The 18,253-nt window shown below is 38.4% G+C and overlaps 2 protein-coding genes across 4 annotated transcripts in view; both read left to right on the forward strand.

Moving 5' to 3' along the window:
- The window catches only part of MNAT1 (MNAT1 component of CDK activating kinase), a 236,227-nt gene that overhangs the window by 31,898 nt on the left and 186,076 nt on the right, over nucleotides 1–18,253 (forward strand). The gene's annotated exons all lie outside the window — the stretch shown is intronic.
- On the forward strand, nucleotides 754–16,337 carry LOC129012996 (mitotic spindle assembly checkpoint protein MAD2A-like). The gene has a single exon (XM_063651663.1). It carries the CDS (start codon nucleotides 7,437–7,439, stop codon nucleotides 8,052–8,054), a length of 618 nt encoding a protein of 205 aa, XP_063507733.1. The 5' UTR covers nucleotides 754–7,436; the 3' UTR covers nucleotides 8,055–16,337.

The raw sequence follows: 18,253 nt of genomic DNA on the forward strand, positions 1-18,253 counted from the left end.
GTGAGCCGAGATTTGTGCCATTGCACACCAGCCTGGACAAGAGTGAAACTCCATCTCAAAAAAAAAAAAAAAAAAAAAAAGGTGAATTCTTGGCTTTCCTAAAAAAAATCAAAATCAGATATTTAGATTAGAAACTCAGATTGCATTAGTGGTTTCATCACAGGATAACCTCATTTCTTATTAATCACAAAGTATACAATCTTATACGTCTAAAAGTAAAAAGCTAGCCTGAGATTTCTTGATTGTGTTGTAGTGAAAGAGGAAGAGTTCCAGAGTGCTGGGTAGAAATGAAGAGTAATCCTAAGGCTTTGAGGTGTCTGAATAAGCAAATGAAGTAAGGAAGGCAAAGTCCAAGAGCTGCTGTTTTTTTTTTTCTTAAATTTTTTAAAACATTTATTTATTTATTTGAGACAGAGTCTCTCTCTGTCGCCGGGCTGCAGTGCGGTGGCGTGATCTCAGCTCACTGCAACCTCTGACTCCCTGGCTCAAGCGATTCTTCTACCTCAGCCTCCCGAGTAGCTGGGATTACAGGCACACGCCACCACATCCAGCTAATTTTTGTATTTTTAGTAGAGATGGGGGTTTTACCATGTTGGCCAGGATGGTCTCGATCTCCTAACCTTGTGACCTGCCTGCCTTGGCCTCCCAAAGTGTTGGGATTACAGGCGTGAGCCACCACGCCTGGCCTGTTTTTTATTTTAATGAAATTGTGGTAGACTGTAGAGAAACTTTGAGAGTTGGAGTTGTTATGTTTGATGTAGTGAGTGGAAATATTTTACTAAGGTGTTACATTCATTCAACCACTATTTGCACCAAAACACAGGGCTTGAGATACCGATAATGAGCATAACAAATGTGATCACTGTGTTCATGGAATAATATATCTGGGGAGACAGATATTAAACACAAAAATTAAGAAATATAAGATTCTTGATTTTGATAAGTGGGCCATAAAAAGCAGGATATATATCAATTGGGGTTTAGTCAGGAAAACAAAAACTACCCTAGATATTTCAAGCCATGAAGAATTTAATACAGGCAATTACAGGCTTACAAATCTGTTAGGAAGGGCTAGACAGTAATATAAGAGAAACTGCCCCATTCAGAAAGTCAGAAAGAACAGGAATTGTTGAAAAACTGCTGCTGCTGATTCCACTTGTCTCTTATCTTTGAAGCAGGTGATTCACAGAAATGTACCTGAAAGCTGTGAGTGAAACCTAATGTGTCATATGCTGATGCCCATGTGCTGTCCTTTGCTGTTGAAGGAGCAGTAATGCTTCTGTTGTCTTTTTGCCTTCCAAAGCTTTTCAGATGTTTCTCAAGATGTTCTCAAGAGGTAGAAGCAAAACTGGAACCTTGCTCTTAGGGATTTTGGAAAATGAATGTAGTTTCCAGATTTCTAGTCCCTGGGAAGAGCATAGAATGATGAAAATGGTTTTAAGTTGCCAAGAGACAATCTGGCATAATTAGCTATGAGAGAAAATAACAGGGTCATCAATTTTAGATTGAATGGTAAAAAAGGCCTCTTTAAGGAGGAGGTATTGTCTGATGGATAAGATCTTTTAAAAGACAGATCAATTTCTAACAAGAATTTTGGCTGTTTTGTGGCACAAGTGGAGGACTTAGGAGTAGGGATAATTTTTCCATTAAGAGTCTTTCTAAAGAGGTGACATTTGATTTTGATACTTGAGTGATGAGAGGAGGCAGCCATAGGAAGATTGGGAAGAACAGAATGTATGGCTGAGAAGACAAATGCAGTTGTCCTGAGGCTTGAATAACCTTGGCATGTTGGAAGGAAACAAAGAAGAGAGGGGTGGAATGATAGGAATGAAGCTGGAGAGTTAGGTAGGGGTCAGATCATGTAGCATCTTCAATGGTGTGGTAAGTCATTTGTATTTTATGCTATTTAATATGAGACACCATTGGGTCATGAACAAGGGTGCGAAATAGCTAATTTTCATTTTAAAGATATGATTTTGGCTGTTCTGTAGAGAATACATTTGGAGGAAGAAGGTGGGTAAGGGTTGGGGATAGGTAGTGGAAGTAAGGAGAGCAGTTGGGAAGCTTTAGCAGTACTTCAGGTAATAAGTGATAGTGGCATATAACAGTGCAAATGGCCAAAAGCAGATGTATTTTAGAATGTATTTTAGATGTGGAGTCATCAGTCTTGGTATTAATTAGATGCGAGTAATTAGGAAGTGGAAAAATCAAGGAAGCCTCCTAGGTTTTTGGCCTTAGCAACTATGTGGATTGTGTGACATTTAGTGAAATAGGAATAACTGGGGGAGGAGCAGATAGAGCAGTATGAAATAATCAAGTATTCTGCTTTGGACTTGTTATATTTTGTCATTGTTTAGGAGTCAAAACTTGTCATGTTTTGTCATTGATTAGGAGCCATTGATTAGGTGGTTGGTTGAGCTGAGGGATGAGATCAGGGCTCTAATCAGATTTGGGAGGCACATTTACAGCTGTTTAGACTGGATATGATCATTTGTAGGGGGAGAAGAATGCCCACGACATAACTCTGGAACACTTCAACTTTTAGATGGTTTACAGAGAAGCAGCCAGAAAAAGAAAGAGAGAGAGAGAGACAGGTAATAGGAAAACTAGTTAAGTGTGAGGTCACAGAAGCCTAGAGAATGAAGTGTTCCCAGATGGAGGAAGTGGTCAGTTAATGCTGCTAAGAGGTGGTATTGGATGAGGACAGAAATTTTTTCTCTGTTAATTAACTATTGGCTTTGGCAAGATTGAGGATATTGGTAAAATTCATGAGAATTGTTTCAGTGGAAGGTCAGGAATAAAAGATTGATCAGAATAAGTTAAAGAGAATGGGACATAGCAGTATAGACAACTCTTGTTTCAGGAATTTTGCTGTGAATGGGAACGGGGAAATTGGGTGGTAGCTACAAAGGAGTGTAGAGTCAATTTAAAAAGATGGTTGTTGTTATTAAGGCATGCTTGCATGCCAATAAGAATGATTCAGAAGAGGAAGAAACTCATAATGCAGGAGAAAGGGGAGATAATTATAAAAGTAAAATACTTGAGTAGGGATTAGGAAGTGGGATATAGAGCATAACTGGAGGGGAGATACTGACTTGTGGTAACAACAGAGATATTTTTCATTTTAACCTGAAGGAATGCTGTTAATATGGTTATAAAAACAGGTAGATTGATGGCATTGGTGTTTAGAAATGAGATTATTTTTGTCTGTATAGTATGAGGCTAGGTCACTAGCTATGATTGAGGTGAGAATGGGAAATGTGAGAAGTCTGAGGAGAGAGAAGAAAATATGAAATTGTTCATTCAGGGAAAGGAGAAAATGACTTTAAAAATTGTAGAAGGAATGTCTGGCAGTGTTGAGTGTTCATCTGAGATCTGTGGTGTTAATTTTAGTGTGAATAATTTAATGTGAACTTCCAGTAAGGTTATGAGATGTTTTTCTTCAGCAAAATTTAGCTGCTCAGATACAGTCATGGACTGGTAGATAGATGGCTTCAACCATAGATGGATCAGGTGGAATAACAGTGGAGAGGAGCAAGTGAGTTAAATGCATTTGTAAAGGATTGGTTTTAATTCTAGATGCTGTAATGTATGCTTGTGTAAGGATAAGGTTAGGACCTTGAGAGGGGTGATAAATAGGGAACAGTAGTAGTGTCAGTGGATAGGAGCTCCTTGTGAGGTCAAAGGATAGAGTAGTGGTATTTAATGCAAGTCATCTGAAAGGAGAGGAAGAGGTGTTCAGAGAGTGAGATGCTAGAAACAGACATCCCAGCAGAGAGATATATATATTGATAATGACAAGATTGCAGGCTGAAGGTATGAGGGTGAGTGACTTAAGTGGGTTGGGGCAAGAGATCATTGGAGTGAGGCAGTCCAAGGAATTAAATGTCTAGGATAATGCCTGGCTTGTTTATGAGGATGTTCAAGTTGCCGAAAATGATGATAGGTATAGTGGTGAACAGGGAGACCAGACCATATAAGCCAGATGCTGAAAACTGTAATGGGGAGGGAGGAGCAGATACTGTTAGGGGAGGCCATAACTGAGGATAAAGGTGGTGGGATTCCAGAACTAGTATCACTGGTTGAAGTGTCTGCAATATGAGTATGTATTATGTATTGAGAATACTTTGGATCATATTCACTGTAAGTGTTCCAGAGGGTGATGGGGAGGACATGAGAATAGAGTGATTGTGATCATGGCAGGAAAAAGGTGTACAACATTTAAATTTAAATGGACTTGTATAGTGTTGTGTTTTTTTTTGTTGTTGTTTGTTTGTTTTGGTTTTTGTTTTTTTGAGACAGAGTCTCACTCTCTTTGCCCAGGCTGGAGTGCAGTGGCACGATCATTGCCTGATGCAGCCTTGACTTCCCGGGCTCAGGTGTTTCTCCTACCCCAGCCTCCTGAGTAGCTGGGATTACAGGTGCACACCACCACTCCCGGCTAATTTTTTTGTATTTTTAGTAGAGACAAGGTTTCGCCATGTTGCCCAGGCTGGTATGGAACTCCTGGGCTCAAGCAATCCACCTACCTCAGCCTCCTAAAGTCCTGGGATTACAGGCGTGAGCCACCATGCCCAGCCTTTGAATAGTGTTTTAGGAAGTTAATTTGAGTAGTTGGGGGAAGGGGAAATATGCTTAAATAGCTTTAGGAAACTAGCTCTCTAGGTAAGGTATGTGTTTCTCTTTGTATAATCCCATTATTGACACTCTACTACATATAAGATTTTGTTTTTAGATGGGTGCAGTGGCTCATGCCTGTAATCTCAGCATTTTGGGGGGCTGAGTTGGGCGGATTGCTTAAGGCCAAGAGTCTGAGACCAGCTTGGACAACATAGCAAGACCTCGTCTTTACTTGTACCCCACCCCTCCCCCCAGAATTTTTGTTTTTAAGTCTATTTTAAAATTTCGATGTAGCATAAGCAGTCCAAATAAAGGTATTTGATTTAATCTCATGTATTTTCTGCATACTTTTAAATTTACAATTGTTTTCTTTACCTTTATATTGGATTTTTTTTAATTGCTTGTATGGCTCTCCTGTTGAGGTCCTCTTTTTGCTTAGTCCCCCCATTCTCATTCCATAATAAATATTGGGAAAAGAGTATAATAAATATTGGGAAAAGGTTATCTCTACACTGATATCTTTCATGTTTATGTCGTTGTTTACCATACAGTCTGCTCTTGTGCCATCAAAGTGTCTAACTGAATATAAAACATAGCATTAGGAGTATCTATCTTGTATAGATGCTATCTATAGAAGCATCTTCTAGTGGAAAGATTAGGATGAGAACAAAGTAGACCATATAGAAGCATCTTCTAGTGGAAAGATTAGGATGAGAACAAAGTAGACCATAACAAGTGTAATAGCCATACAAATAGCTAGATGGTTATGCTTAGTTGGCTGAATTTAATAGGCTGGGTTCTGGAGCAAACCAGAGCAGTCTGAGAATTCATTTCTATTGGCAACAACTGAAGGAATGCCAGGCAGACTTTGAAATCTTTGCTGGGTCTAACTTGGTAATAGTGGGTTTGTTTTGATTCTTTGTAAGATTCTGAGTCACTATTCAGCCCAGTTACTACTTGATGCTTGCTCTGCCTAGTCATCTTCAGTGATTCAGTTTTGGCTGCAAACTTATGAAGAATTATTGGTCAGAGTGAAATGACATTGAAATCTGGGGACCCAAAGTGCTATGACCTCCTCTTGTTAGCATGGGGAGGGGTGTATGAGACTCAGATAATTATAATAAATAGAATTCTGGCCCAGATTTAACTCACAGTGTGTCTCTGTTATCAGAGTCATTTCTCTGGTTCCCAGTTTTGTAATTGGAATCAACATACATGGTAGTTGGCAGAACTCTCAACTTGGCTCCTTGACCAGTTGGGTTAAGTGCTATCCTAGTGGGGGAAGATCAGGTGGAAGCCTCTAAAACTGTACCTTCCCTCACCTTGGAAGGGACAGCATTTCTTCTAGTTTGGGATTAACACATATTCTGGGTCCACATGTTTGCTTTTTCTGCTTATAAGTCCACAGCCAGCACCACTATCTGAGGACTTACAGAGTGTTTGATCCACTAATATGGGATCTTGAGTAATATTGTCTCTTACCAAGAGTCCCACTTTACAGGCAAGATGTGTAGCAGTGGGCCAAAGTTCATGAATCCACTGGTCTTAACTCATACTGCTCCACCTATAATCCTCTGGATTGATAGAACAGTTGTAATGGGCTCATAAAGGTACAATTGAGATGCCAGATTGGAGGTGATCCTCTACAAGGATGGGTACCATCCCTCCAGAATGCTTGGCCATCATATGGATATTCATTATATTAGGTATCCTCAATAGGTAATATGTACGGGGGTTCAACAACCGAGGGATGGAATAGGAGTGGTCTCATTTACTATCACACCCAATCCTCACTTGAGGAATTTATACTTCCCATTCATATAGCTTTAGACCCTGTGGGCTTAGAGGTTCTTGTCTCCAGAAGTAGAAATGCCCTACTAGGGAACAGACACAATGAGAGTTCCATTAAATTTTAAGCCATGCCTGCTGTCTGGTCACTTTGGGCTCCTCTTGCCAAAATCACTAGGGAAGAAAAAGAGTCACCATCCTGGCAAGGGTAATTGACTCTGATCATCTTCACAGTATGGACAGAGAAGAATATGTCTGGCATTCAGGGGATCCGCTGATATGTCTCATGGTATTCCCATGCCCATTATTTTAATAAATGTACAAATACAACAGCCATTGCCTAAAAAGGGCATGGTAACCAGAGTTTCAAACCTCTTAGATAAAAGGATCTGAATCGCTCTACTGGCAAGCTGCTTACACCAGCATAAGTGCTAGCAGAGGATGAGGGGACTCTAAAGTGGGATGATGATCTGTTGTGGCCAGGAAATCAACTACAGCATTGGGACTATAGTTCGTCCTCTTCTCTTGAAAGTTTCTCATGGAAACAAAATAAGTAGAATCCTTAAGAAGCTGTTTCTGGCTGGAGGCGGTGGCCCACACCTGTAATCCCAGCACTTTGGGAGGCTGAGGCAGGAGGATCATGAGGTCAGGAGATCAAGACCATCCTGGCCAACATGGTGAGACCCCGTCTCTACTAAAATACAAAAAATTAGCTGGGTGTGGTGGTGCACGCCTGTAATCCCAGCTACTCAGGAGGCTGAGGCAGGGGAATCGCTTGAACCCGGGAGGTGGAGATTGCAGTGAGCCGAGATCGCACCACTGCACTCCACACTCCAGCCTGGCAACAGAGTGAGACTCCGTCTCAAAAAAGAAAAAAAAAAGAAGCTGTTTCCGGCTAGAGTGAACTTACTCTGAGAAGCAAGTGGATGGTCTTTACTTTTGAAACGCTTGGCGGGGAAGTGCTGTTGGAGCCGCTGTGGTTGCTGTCCGCGTAGTGAAAGCGCGTGCCTTTGTTTGTGTTCCTGGCCATGGCGCTGCAGCTCTCCCGGGAGCAGGGAATCACCCTGCGCGGGAGTGCTGAAATCGTGGCCGAGTTCTTCTCATTCGGCATCAACAGCATTTTATATCAGCGTGGCATTTATCCATCTGAAACCTTTACTCGAGTGCAGAAATACGGACTCACCTTGCTTGTAACTACTGATCTTGATCTCATAAAATACCTAAATAATGTGGTAGAACAACTAAAAGATTGGTTATACAAGTGTTCAGTTCAGAAACTGGTTGTAGTTATCTCAAATATTGAAAGTGGTGAGGTCCTGGAAAGATGGCAGTTTGATATTGAGTATGACAAGACTGCAAAAGATGACAGTGCACCCAGAGAAAAGTCTCAGAAAGCTATCCAGGATGAAATCCGTTCAGTCATCAGACAGATCACAGCTACAGTGACATTTCTGCCACTGTTGGAAGTTTCTTGTTCATTTGTTCTGCTGATTTACACAGACAAAGATTTGGTTGTACCTGAAAAATGGGAAGAGTCGGGACCACAGTTTATTACCAATTCTGAGGAAGTCGGCCTTTGTTCATTTACTACTACAATCCACAAAGTAAATAGCATGGTGGCCTACAAAATTCCTGTCAATGACTGAGGATGACATGAGGAAAATAATGTAGTTGTAATTTTGAAATGTCGTTTTCCTGAAATCAAGTCATCTATAGTTGGTATGTTTTATTTCATTGGTTAATTTTTACATGGAGAAAACCAAAATGATACTTACTGAACTGTGTGTAATTGTTCCTTTTATTTTTTGGTACCTATTTGACTCACCATGGAGTTAACATCATGAATTTATTGCACATTATTCAAAAGGAACCAGGAGTTTTTTTTGTCAACATTGTGATGTATATTCCTTTGAATATAGTAACTGTAGATGGAAAAACTTGTGCTATAAAGCTAAATGCTTTCCTAAATCAGATGTTTTGGTCAAGTAGCTTGACTCAGTATAGGTAGGGAGATATTTAAGTATAAAATACAGCAAAGGAAGTCTAAATATTCAGAATCTTTGTTAAAGTCCTGAAAGTAACTAATAATCTATAAACAATGAAATATTGCGGTGTAGCTCCTTTTGACCTTCATTTCATATATAGTTTTCCCTATTGAATCAGTTTCCAATTATTTGACTTTAATTTATGTAACTTGAACCTATGAAGCGATGGATATTTGTACTGCTTAATGTTCTGTGATACAGAACTCTTAAAAATTTTTTTTTGTGTTTTATAAAATCAAGTTTTAAGTGAGGAAATAAGTTTGTTAAAAAAAAAAAAAGAAGCAAGTGGATTTGTGTGGTGTAATTTGCCTGTTCATATAATCCACTCATTCTTCTATAGCATCATTTATTGATTTGTAGAACCTCTTTATATAGTATGAATATTATCTTTTATGTATGATGAAAAAATTGTTTTCTAGTTTGTGGCAAGTCTTTTAATACTATTGTGTTTCCCCTCCCACTTACGAGAAGTTTTAAATTTAAAATTGTTGTTTTTAGAGATGGGGTCTTGCTGATCTCAAACTCCTGACCTCAAGTGCTTCTTCAGCCTTGGCCCCCACAAAGTGCTGGGACTACAGATGTGAGTCACCACACCTGGCCTTAAATTTTGATAAAATGAAATTTATCAATCTCCTTTACATGGTTTAAATTTTTTTAGTTACTTTTAGGAAATTTCTGCCCTGATCTCGTAATTATATTCTCCTATAATTTGATAAAAGTTTGAAGTTTTCTCTTTGATCTTTAGTCATTTGTTCATATGGGATTTCTTTTTGTGTATAGGGTGAAAGATAGGGATCTAGTTTTTTTCTCTCCTTGTCTAGAAAGCCAGTGGTGTCTCAAACGTTTATTTAGTAGTCATTTCTTTCCACATTGATTTGTAATACTACCTTTTTCCTATGCCGTATTTCCATGTATGCATGGATTTTGTGTGTGTGTGTGTGTCTTTTTTTTTTTTTTTTTTTAAACAGAAGTATACTTGTTCCTTACAGTGTGCTGTTATGTTGGTGGTACGTGAATCCATAGACATCTTCCTGGAATGTCAATTTTACCTAAAGAATATGAAAAAGATTGAGTAATTGAATAACTGGTAACTATTTGAGGACATTTTTCAATGAAATAAGGCTGTTTGAATTATGGAGTCAAATAGAACTTTCATGAAGTTTTAGCTTTTTAAGCTAAAACGTGATACAATTTGAAGACATTTTGAGCTTATGGGGGACCATTTGAGACCATTTCCCCAGTTTTCCAGGAAGTTCATTCTTTATCATTTAAGAATACTGTGGTAGAAAAGGGTGAGAAGGACTACCTTACATGGACTGTTTTTATTTTTTGTCAAAATGTTGTGTTTATTGTTCCATGTATACATTGTGAGTATTGATACCTTTATTTTTTTTTTGTGATCTCTGCCTGGAATGTCATCCTTCTTTTGTATTTCAAGGCCAGCACATTTTTCATGGCCCAGCTCAATTCAACCTATTTCTTGAATCCTTTAACAGTTGTAATCCTTGTTACTGGCTCCTTTGAATCTGGTCCTTATTGGGTATTCCTTATATTAAGTAATATTTCTAATGGCTAATGTTTATTGAGAGTGTACTATGTGTCTGGTATATTTCTAAGCATTTTACCTGTATTAACTAATGTAAATCTCATCAGCTCTGAAAGCTAGGTTTTTACCCCATGTAGGTATTATTTTTATTTCTCAAAAGGAAGGAAACAGAGGCACAGAGAGTGTTAATAATTTAAATAAGGAAAAGCAGGCAAACTGGCTTCAGAGTCTGTGCCCTTAACCACTGTGCTCTGCTCTCTCTCAGTTGCTCAATAAATAATTGCTCAGGAATGAATTTACCACTTATATTAACACTTAGCAAGCATAGCTTTGTTCTGTTGTTTTATGGGTGTGTTCTTTCCTAACTATATAATACATCCCTGAAGGCAGGGATAAAATCTTATACTTCTTTATAGTATGGCTTTATATTTCATACTTCATTAGATGGATTTACTACTTATAACAAATCCCTAGTAGATGTTTGTAGGTGATGATAATGAATTTTGTATGACCTTTAGATTTGCCATAGAGTAACATAAACCTAATAATTCATTGTCAAATGGGTCTAAGCTTTCTAATAAGACCTGTTGGTTTGAATACTCCAGAACCACAGATAAATAACACTGTGAGATCTCCTGGTTCTGAAGCTGTGGGGTTTGGCTAGACCTGTAACATTCTATTCAGTTGGTAGAGAGATCCCTAGAGATTAGGTGACAGATTTCTGGCCTGCACTTAAACGACCTGGACAGGTCATTTTGTGTTGCTATCTGTAAAAGCAGAAAATCATTTAGTACAGCTTTTATTTTTAAATCATGGTCTTTATGTAGAATTTTAAGCTTTTTAGAAGCAAAGTTATGTGCCTTCAAAGTAGCATATTCTCTTACTTTGTTATAATAACACATACCATTATGTTGGTACAAATTTGAAAGAATGTATTATTACCAGCAAAGCTGTGCTCTAGCCCAGGCTAGAGTGCAGTGGCGCGATCTTGGCTCACTGCAAGCTCCGCCTCCCAGGTTCACGCCATTCTCCTGCTTCAGGCTCTCGAGTAGGTGGGACTACAGGCGCCTGCCACCATGCCTGGCTAATTTTTTGTACTTTCAGTAGAGACAGGGTTTCACCGTGTTAGCCAGGATGGTCTCGATCTCCTGACCTCGTGATCCGCCCGCCTCGGCCTCGACCTTCCAAAGTGCTGGGATTACAGGCGTGAGCCACCTCCCCCTGCCTTTAGTTTTACTTTTAAATAAACAGCAAAATATTTACGTATTTTTTGAGATAGGGTCTCACTCTGTCACCCAGGGTGTAATGCAGTGGTGCGATCACAGCTAACTGCAGCTCCGACTTCCTGGGCTCAAGCAATCCTTGCACTTCAGCCTCCCAAGTAGCTGGGACTACAGGCCACTATGCCCAGCTAATTTATTTTTATTCTTTATTTTATTTATTTATTTTGAGATGGAGTCTTGCTCTGTCGCCCAAGCTGGAGTGCAGTGACACGATCTCGGCTCACTGCAACCTCCACCTCCTGGGTTCAAGCCATTCTCCTGCCTCAGCCTCCCTAGTAGCTGGGATTACAGGTAGGTGCCACCATGCCTAGCTGATTTTTTTTTTTATTTTTAGTAGAGGCGAGGTTTTGCCATGTTGGCCAGGCTGGTCTCAAACTCTTGACCTCAGGTGATCCACCCGCCTCTGCCTCCCAAAGTGCTGGGATTACAGGCATGAGCCACTGCGCCCAGCCACCCAGCTAACTAAAAACATTTTTTTTTTTTTTAATAGAGATGAGGGTCTTGCTATGATGCTCAGGCTGGTCTTGAACTCCTGGACTTAAATGATCCTCCTGCTGTGGCCTTCCAAAGTGTTGGGATTATAGATGTGAGCCACTACACCAGGCTGAAAATATTTTCTCCCCTCCAAGATGGAGTCTTGCTCTGTCACCCAGGCTGGAGTGCAGTGGCGCGATCTCAGCTCACTGCAACCTCCGCCTCCTGGGTTCAAGCAGGTCTCCTGCTTCAGTCTCCTGGGATTACAGTTGCCCACCACTGTGCCTGGCTAATTTTTGTATTTTTAGTAGAGATGGGGTTTCTACATGTTGGCCAGGCTGGTCTTGAACTCCTGACTTTGTGATCCCCACCTCAGCTTCCCAAAGTGCTGGGATTACAGGCATGAGCCACCGTGCCAGGCAACGAAAATACGCTTTTTACAGTTAGTTTCTGGACAGTGTAAGAATTCTTTGGTCAGGTGGAAAGGACTTGATAAATGTGTAGCTATAGCTAACACTTTTTTTTTTTGAGACCGAGTCTCAACTCTGTTGCCTAGGCTGGAGTACAGTGGTGTGATCTCAGCTCACTGCAACCTCTGGCTCCCAGGTTCAAGCAATTCTTGTGTCTCAGCCTCCTGAGTAGCTGGGACTACAGGTGTGTACCACCATGCCCGGCTAATTTTTGTATTTTTAGTAGAGATGGGATTTCACTATGTTGGACAGGCTGGTCTCAAACCCCTGACCTCAGGAGGCCTCAGCCTCCCAAAGTGCTGGGATTATAGGCGTGAGCCACCACACCCAGCTAGCTAGCACTCAGTGAACGTTTACTATGTATCAGGAACTGATTTAAGTTCTTTTACATATAATAACTCATTTAATTAAGTTGATTGTTGGGTGGCCATTTGATTTTTTAAAAGGTTTCCATTTCCCCCTCTTTGTTAGTGTAATTCAAAAATAATTGTCAATACTAATCAGAAAAATAAAAAATTACAAATATAAAATATGACTTAGGTTTTGAAACAATCTGGGGAACAGGTCTCAAACTTGTCTGTTATTTTATTAATTGATTTTCTCTAGTGTTTATTAGGGATTTAAAATGATTAATTGAAAATGTTAGCAAATGTTGAGCAAGCATTGATATACTTTGCTTTTGAGAAAACAAAAATGAGAACATTGTATTTTTAGAACTATTTCACCTTGAGTTAAGCATTGCTTGTCATAAACCAAATACAGTTCTTGCCTTAATAGCCCCACGTTCTCTGTATGGATCTTCTGGAATTTTCTGTTGTTGAGGTAGGAGATGGTAGTTTATTCTCACACATCTGCTTTATATAGCTTATATAATTTAGTCTATAATTATTTGCCAGTATCAACTGTTTTTTAATTGATTCACAAGAATGTATATTCTTGTACTCATCAAACATTTGAGGGTTCAGCTTTGCATTTGACAAGGCACCTGGCATAGTACTGAGAGGGTAGCCAACTGTTTAGCTTAAATATTTGAGGACCTAATGAATAGAAATAGCATCTTGACTAGTTGTTATATTTTATTCTATTTAAAAGGTCGTAATAATGGATGCTTGATAAATATTGACCTAGAAGAAATAGTTAAAAAAATGAATTATATATATATTTTAACGGCCTCTTAAAAATAGTAGAAAAGTACAAACTCTGTTGTGGATATGAAGAGTGAAATAATGAAAATAAACCCAGTGTTAAACTCTAAGAAATAGAAACAAAATATAATTAAGAAAAATTGAATAAAATAAATAATAGAAAAGTAGAAATTAGTAAATTGGAAAACACACAAAAAAATTGTGAAATTCAAGTTTCTTGATAGTGATTCTTTAAAAGGGCCTTTATACAACTTAGACAAACATGTAGCATTTCTAATCAAGAGAAAGAGGTAGAAAAGCAAAATAAGAAATGAAGAGAGAGCTAGAACAGTGGAAAATTAAAAAAATAGTTTACTCAGTACTAATAAATGAGAAAATCTTAATGGCTTCGGTAGTTTAGGGAACACTTAAATTGTGATTGCATTCCTTTGAGTTCATTTGTTCATTATAAGCAATCTTTTATTGGTCACATGTAACAGTGGTTCTCAGACTTTTTGGTGTTAGTAACTTTTATAATTTTAAAAGTTATTGATGAAAGTTATATCTGTTAACATTTATCATATTAGGAATTAAAATTTGGAAACTTTGAAATATTCATTTATTCATCAAAAATTATAAACCTATCACGTTACCACAAACAATATGTTTTTATGAAACATAACTATATTTTCCAAAATAAAAAAATTTTGTGAGATGAGTAGCATTGTTTTACATTTTTGCAAATCTTTTTAAAATGCTTGGCTTAAGAGAAGAAAACTAGATTCTCACATCTGCTTCTGTGTTGAGTCTGTTGTACGTTTTGGTTGAAATAAATGAAGACTATCTGGCATCTATAGATACCTACTTGGAAAAGGGAGAAACATTTTAATAATAGCCTTTTCAGGTAATTGCTGACATTCTTTTTGGACATACTTAGGTACATGTCTTTTTAGCTCCTTTGAATCATGGTGGAAGTAAAGACATACCTTACTTAGTGCAGGACCTGCATTAATGGAAATCAGTATTAGTTGAATTTGCCCTTCCTTTCCCCAAAGTAGAATTATAGTAAAGGTCTCTAGGAAGGTGCTAGCTTGTTTTAGCGGACATCGTTCTTTCAAGTCTCCAAAGTCCTGAGTGCGCCTGTGGCCATGGTGCTTTCCCTTATTACTCATATACAGACATACCTCAGAGATATTGCTGGTTTGGTTTCTGACCACCGCAGTAAAGCAAATATCATAATAAAACACATAGCGCAATAAAATGACTAGCACAATAAAGTGTGTCACACAAACTTTTTGGTTTCTTAGTGCGTATAAAAGTTATGTTTACACTATACTGTAGTATATTAAGTGTACGATATCAATATTTCTAAAAAACAGTGTGCATACCTTAATTAAAATATACTTTACTGCTAAAAATTGCTAACAATCATCTGAGCCTTCGAAAGTGACTATAATCTTTTTGCTGGTAGAAGGTCTTGCCCAGATGTTGATGGCTCCTGACTGAACAGGATGGTGATTGCTGAAGGTTGGGGTGGCCTTGGCGATGTCTTAAAATGAGACAACAATGAAGTTTGTTGCATTTATTGACTCTTCCTTTCATGAAAGATTTCCCTGGAGCATGTGATGCTGTTTGATAACATTTACTTACTGGAAAATTTCTGTCAAAATTGGAATCAATTCTCAAACCTTGCCACAGCTTTATCAACTAATTGTATATGTTGTTTCTGAATCTCTTGTCATTTCAACAGTGTTCACAGCATCTTCACCAGGAGTAGATTCCATCTCAAGAGTCATCCCTAAGAAGCCAAAACTCCTCATTTATTCAAGTTTGATCATGAGATTGCAGCAATTCAGTCACATCTTCAGACTCCAATTCTGATTCTAGTTCTTTTGCTGTTTCTGCCATATCTGCAGTTACTTTCTCCACTGAAGTCAGACCCTGAAAGTCATCTGTGAGGATTGGAATCAACTTCTTCCAAATGCCTTTTAATCTTAATATTTTTTATCTTTTCTCATGAATCACACATGTTCTTAATGGCATCTAGAATGGTGAATCCTTTCAAAAAGGTTTTGAATTTGCTTTGCCCAGATCTATCAGAGGAATCATTGTCTGTAGCAGCTACAGCATTGTGACTTCTATTACTTAAATAACAAGACTTCAATGTCAAAATTACTCCTTGACCCATGGGCTTTTGAGTGGATGTTGTGTTAGCAGGCATGAAAACAACATTCATGTCCTTGCACATATTCATCAGATGTCTTAAGTGACCAGATTCATTGTCAATGAGCAGTAACATTTTGGAAGGAATCTTTTTTTCTGAGCAATAGGTCTCAACAGTGGGTTCAAATATTAAGCAAACCATGCCATCATTCAGGCTTTATTCTTCCATTTATAGAGCACAGGCAGTATAGATTTAGCATAATATTTAAGGGCTTTGTGATTTTTCAAAATGACAAATGAATATTGATTTCAATTTAGTCATCAGCTACACTAGCTCCTGAAAAGACAGCCTTGCCTTTGAAGCTTTGAAACCAGGCATTGGCTTCTCCTCTGTAGCTATGGAAGTCCTAGACGGCGTCTTCCAATAGAAGGATGTTTCATCTGCATTGAAAAGTCTGTTTTTCAGTGTAGCCACCTTCATCATTATCTTAGATAGATCTTATGGATAACTTGTCAAAGCCTCCATATCAGCACTTGCTGCTTCACCTTGCACTTTTATGTTATGGAAACAGCATCTTTCCTTGAATTTCATGAACCAACCTCTGCTAGCTTCAGACTTTTCTTCTGCAACTTCCTCACCTTTCTCAGCCTTCATAGGATTGAAGAGAGTTAGGGATTAGGATCTGGATTAGGTTTTGGTTTAAGGGAATGTTGTGGCTGGTTTGATCTTTTATCCAGACCACTGAAACTTTCTCTGTATAAACGATAAGACTGTTTTGCTTTCTTAACATTGTGTGTCATTGGCGCAGTGCTTTTAATTTCCTTCGAGGACTTTTCCTTTGCATTCATGACTTGGCTAACTGGTGCAGTTGGCCTAGCTTTTGGGCTGTCTCAGCTTATGACACACCCTCCTCAGGAAGCTTGGTCATTTCTGTCTTTTGATTTAAAGTGAGAAACCTGTGACTGTTTTTTTCACTTGAACACCTAAGAGTCCATTGTAGGGTTATTAATTGGCCTAATTTAAATATTGTTGTGTCTCAAGGAATGGGAGGTCTGAGAAGAAGGAGAGAGTTGGAGGAACAGTCAGTTGGTGAAGCAGTTGGAGTACATACAACATTTATTAAGTTTGCTGTCTTATATGGGTGCTTTTCGTGGTGCCCTGAAACAATTAAAATGATAACACCAAAGATCACTGATCACATAACACCATGTCAGACATAACTATAATGAAAATGTTTGAAATATTGTGAGAATTACCAAAATGTGAAACAGAGACATGAAGTAAGCACATGCTGTTGGAAAAATGGTGCCGATAGACTCATTCCATGGCAGCATTGCCACAAATCTTGAATTTGTAAAAAATGAAATATCTGCAAAGCCCAATAAGGCAATTTGCAATAAAATGAGGCATGCCTGTAATTGTCAGTTGTCCCAGTCTGCAGTATTATTTCTGAAGCCCTTCATAAAGTTAGACAGACTTTTCCCTCCAATTTCTAACTTAGCTTTTACCTTGTTTCCTCAACCGTATCCCTTAAGGGGCTTTGATCCTCTAATGTCTTAAATCTTAACATCCAGCACTATCACATGCACACCCTTTTTAGCTGTCAGGATGAAACTATTCATCAGTGGCAGAAAGAATGGCTACAGAATAGTCCACATATTTCAGAAAATGTTCTTGGCTTAGAGCATTTGGAGTATGATGTGTTATTAACACATGCTGACTAGTAGTATGTAGTATAATTTGTTGAGCTGTTGCTCATTGGCTGAAAGCTTACGATAGTATTCAAAGTATGCTTTTGTAATAGAGTTACTTCTTTTTCTTTCTTTTTTTTTTTCTGTTTTCACCATTGTATACGAATGTTTATGCACAAAGTTGGTGTATCTGACACAGACAGAAGAATATTGGTTTTGAGTATGTTGAGTTTGAAGTAACTTGTGGGATATCAAAGAGTAATTGTGCAATAGGCAGTGTGTAATAGGAATTTAGGAGAGATTTTTAGGCTAGAAATAGATACTTAGGATGATTATTTTCATAGGTCATTGTAAAAATTGTAAGAATAAGATTGAAGGAGAAAGTGTAGAGTATGAGGAGGACTGTAAAAGGAAAATAAATCTTGGGACCCCCAAAATCACTAAGCTAAAGGGAAAAGTCAAGCTGGGAACTGCTTAGTGCAAACCTGCCTCCCATTCTATTGAAAGTCATTCCTCTGAGGCTCATCTGAGACAAATGAATCTCTGATTGCTTCCTCTGCCCTATTGTTTATGTAAAAATGCAGATTCACTGAGCCAGACTAAATTGTGTATTCAGTGGAAGGCTGATCAAGGACTCAAAAGAATCCAACCTTTTGTCTCTCATCTGCTTTTAACCTGGAAGTCCCCACTTCGACTTGTCCCACCTTACTGGACCAAACCGATATACATCTTACACATATTGATTATTAATATAAAATGTATATCATGATTATCAATATAAAATGCATAAAAGCAAACTGTACTCGATCACTTTGGGAACGTGTCATCAGGACCTCCTGAGGGTGTGTCCTTAACTTTGGCAAAACAAACTTCCTAAATTGACCGAGTCCTGTCTCAGATATATGGGATTCACAGGGTAATGGTGAATTCTTACTAGTTATATGATTTTAAGCCAGTTATTTGACTTCTCCATGCTTAGTGCCCTCATCTATGTAGTAAGGAAAAGAATATCTACATCATATCGCAAAAGCCCTAATGAATGTTATTT

The sequence above is a fragment of the Pongo pygmaeus genome, chromosome 15 (assembly GCF_028885625.2).
Source record: "Pongo pygmaeus isolate AG05252 chromosome 15, NHGRI_mPonPyg2-v2.0_pri, whole genome shotgun sequence".
Lineage (NCBI taxonomy): Eukaryota > Metazoa > Chordata > Mammalia > Primates > Hominidae > Pongo > Pongo pygmaeus.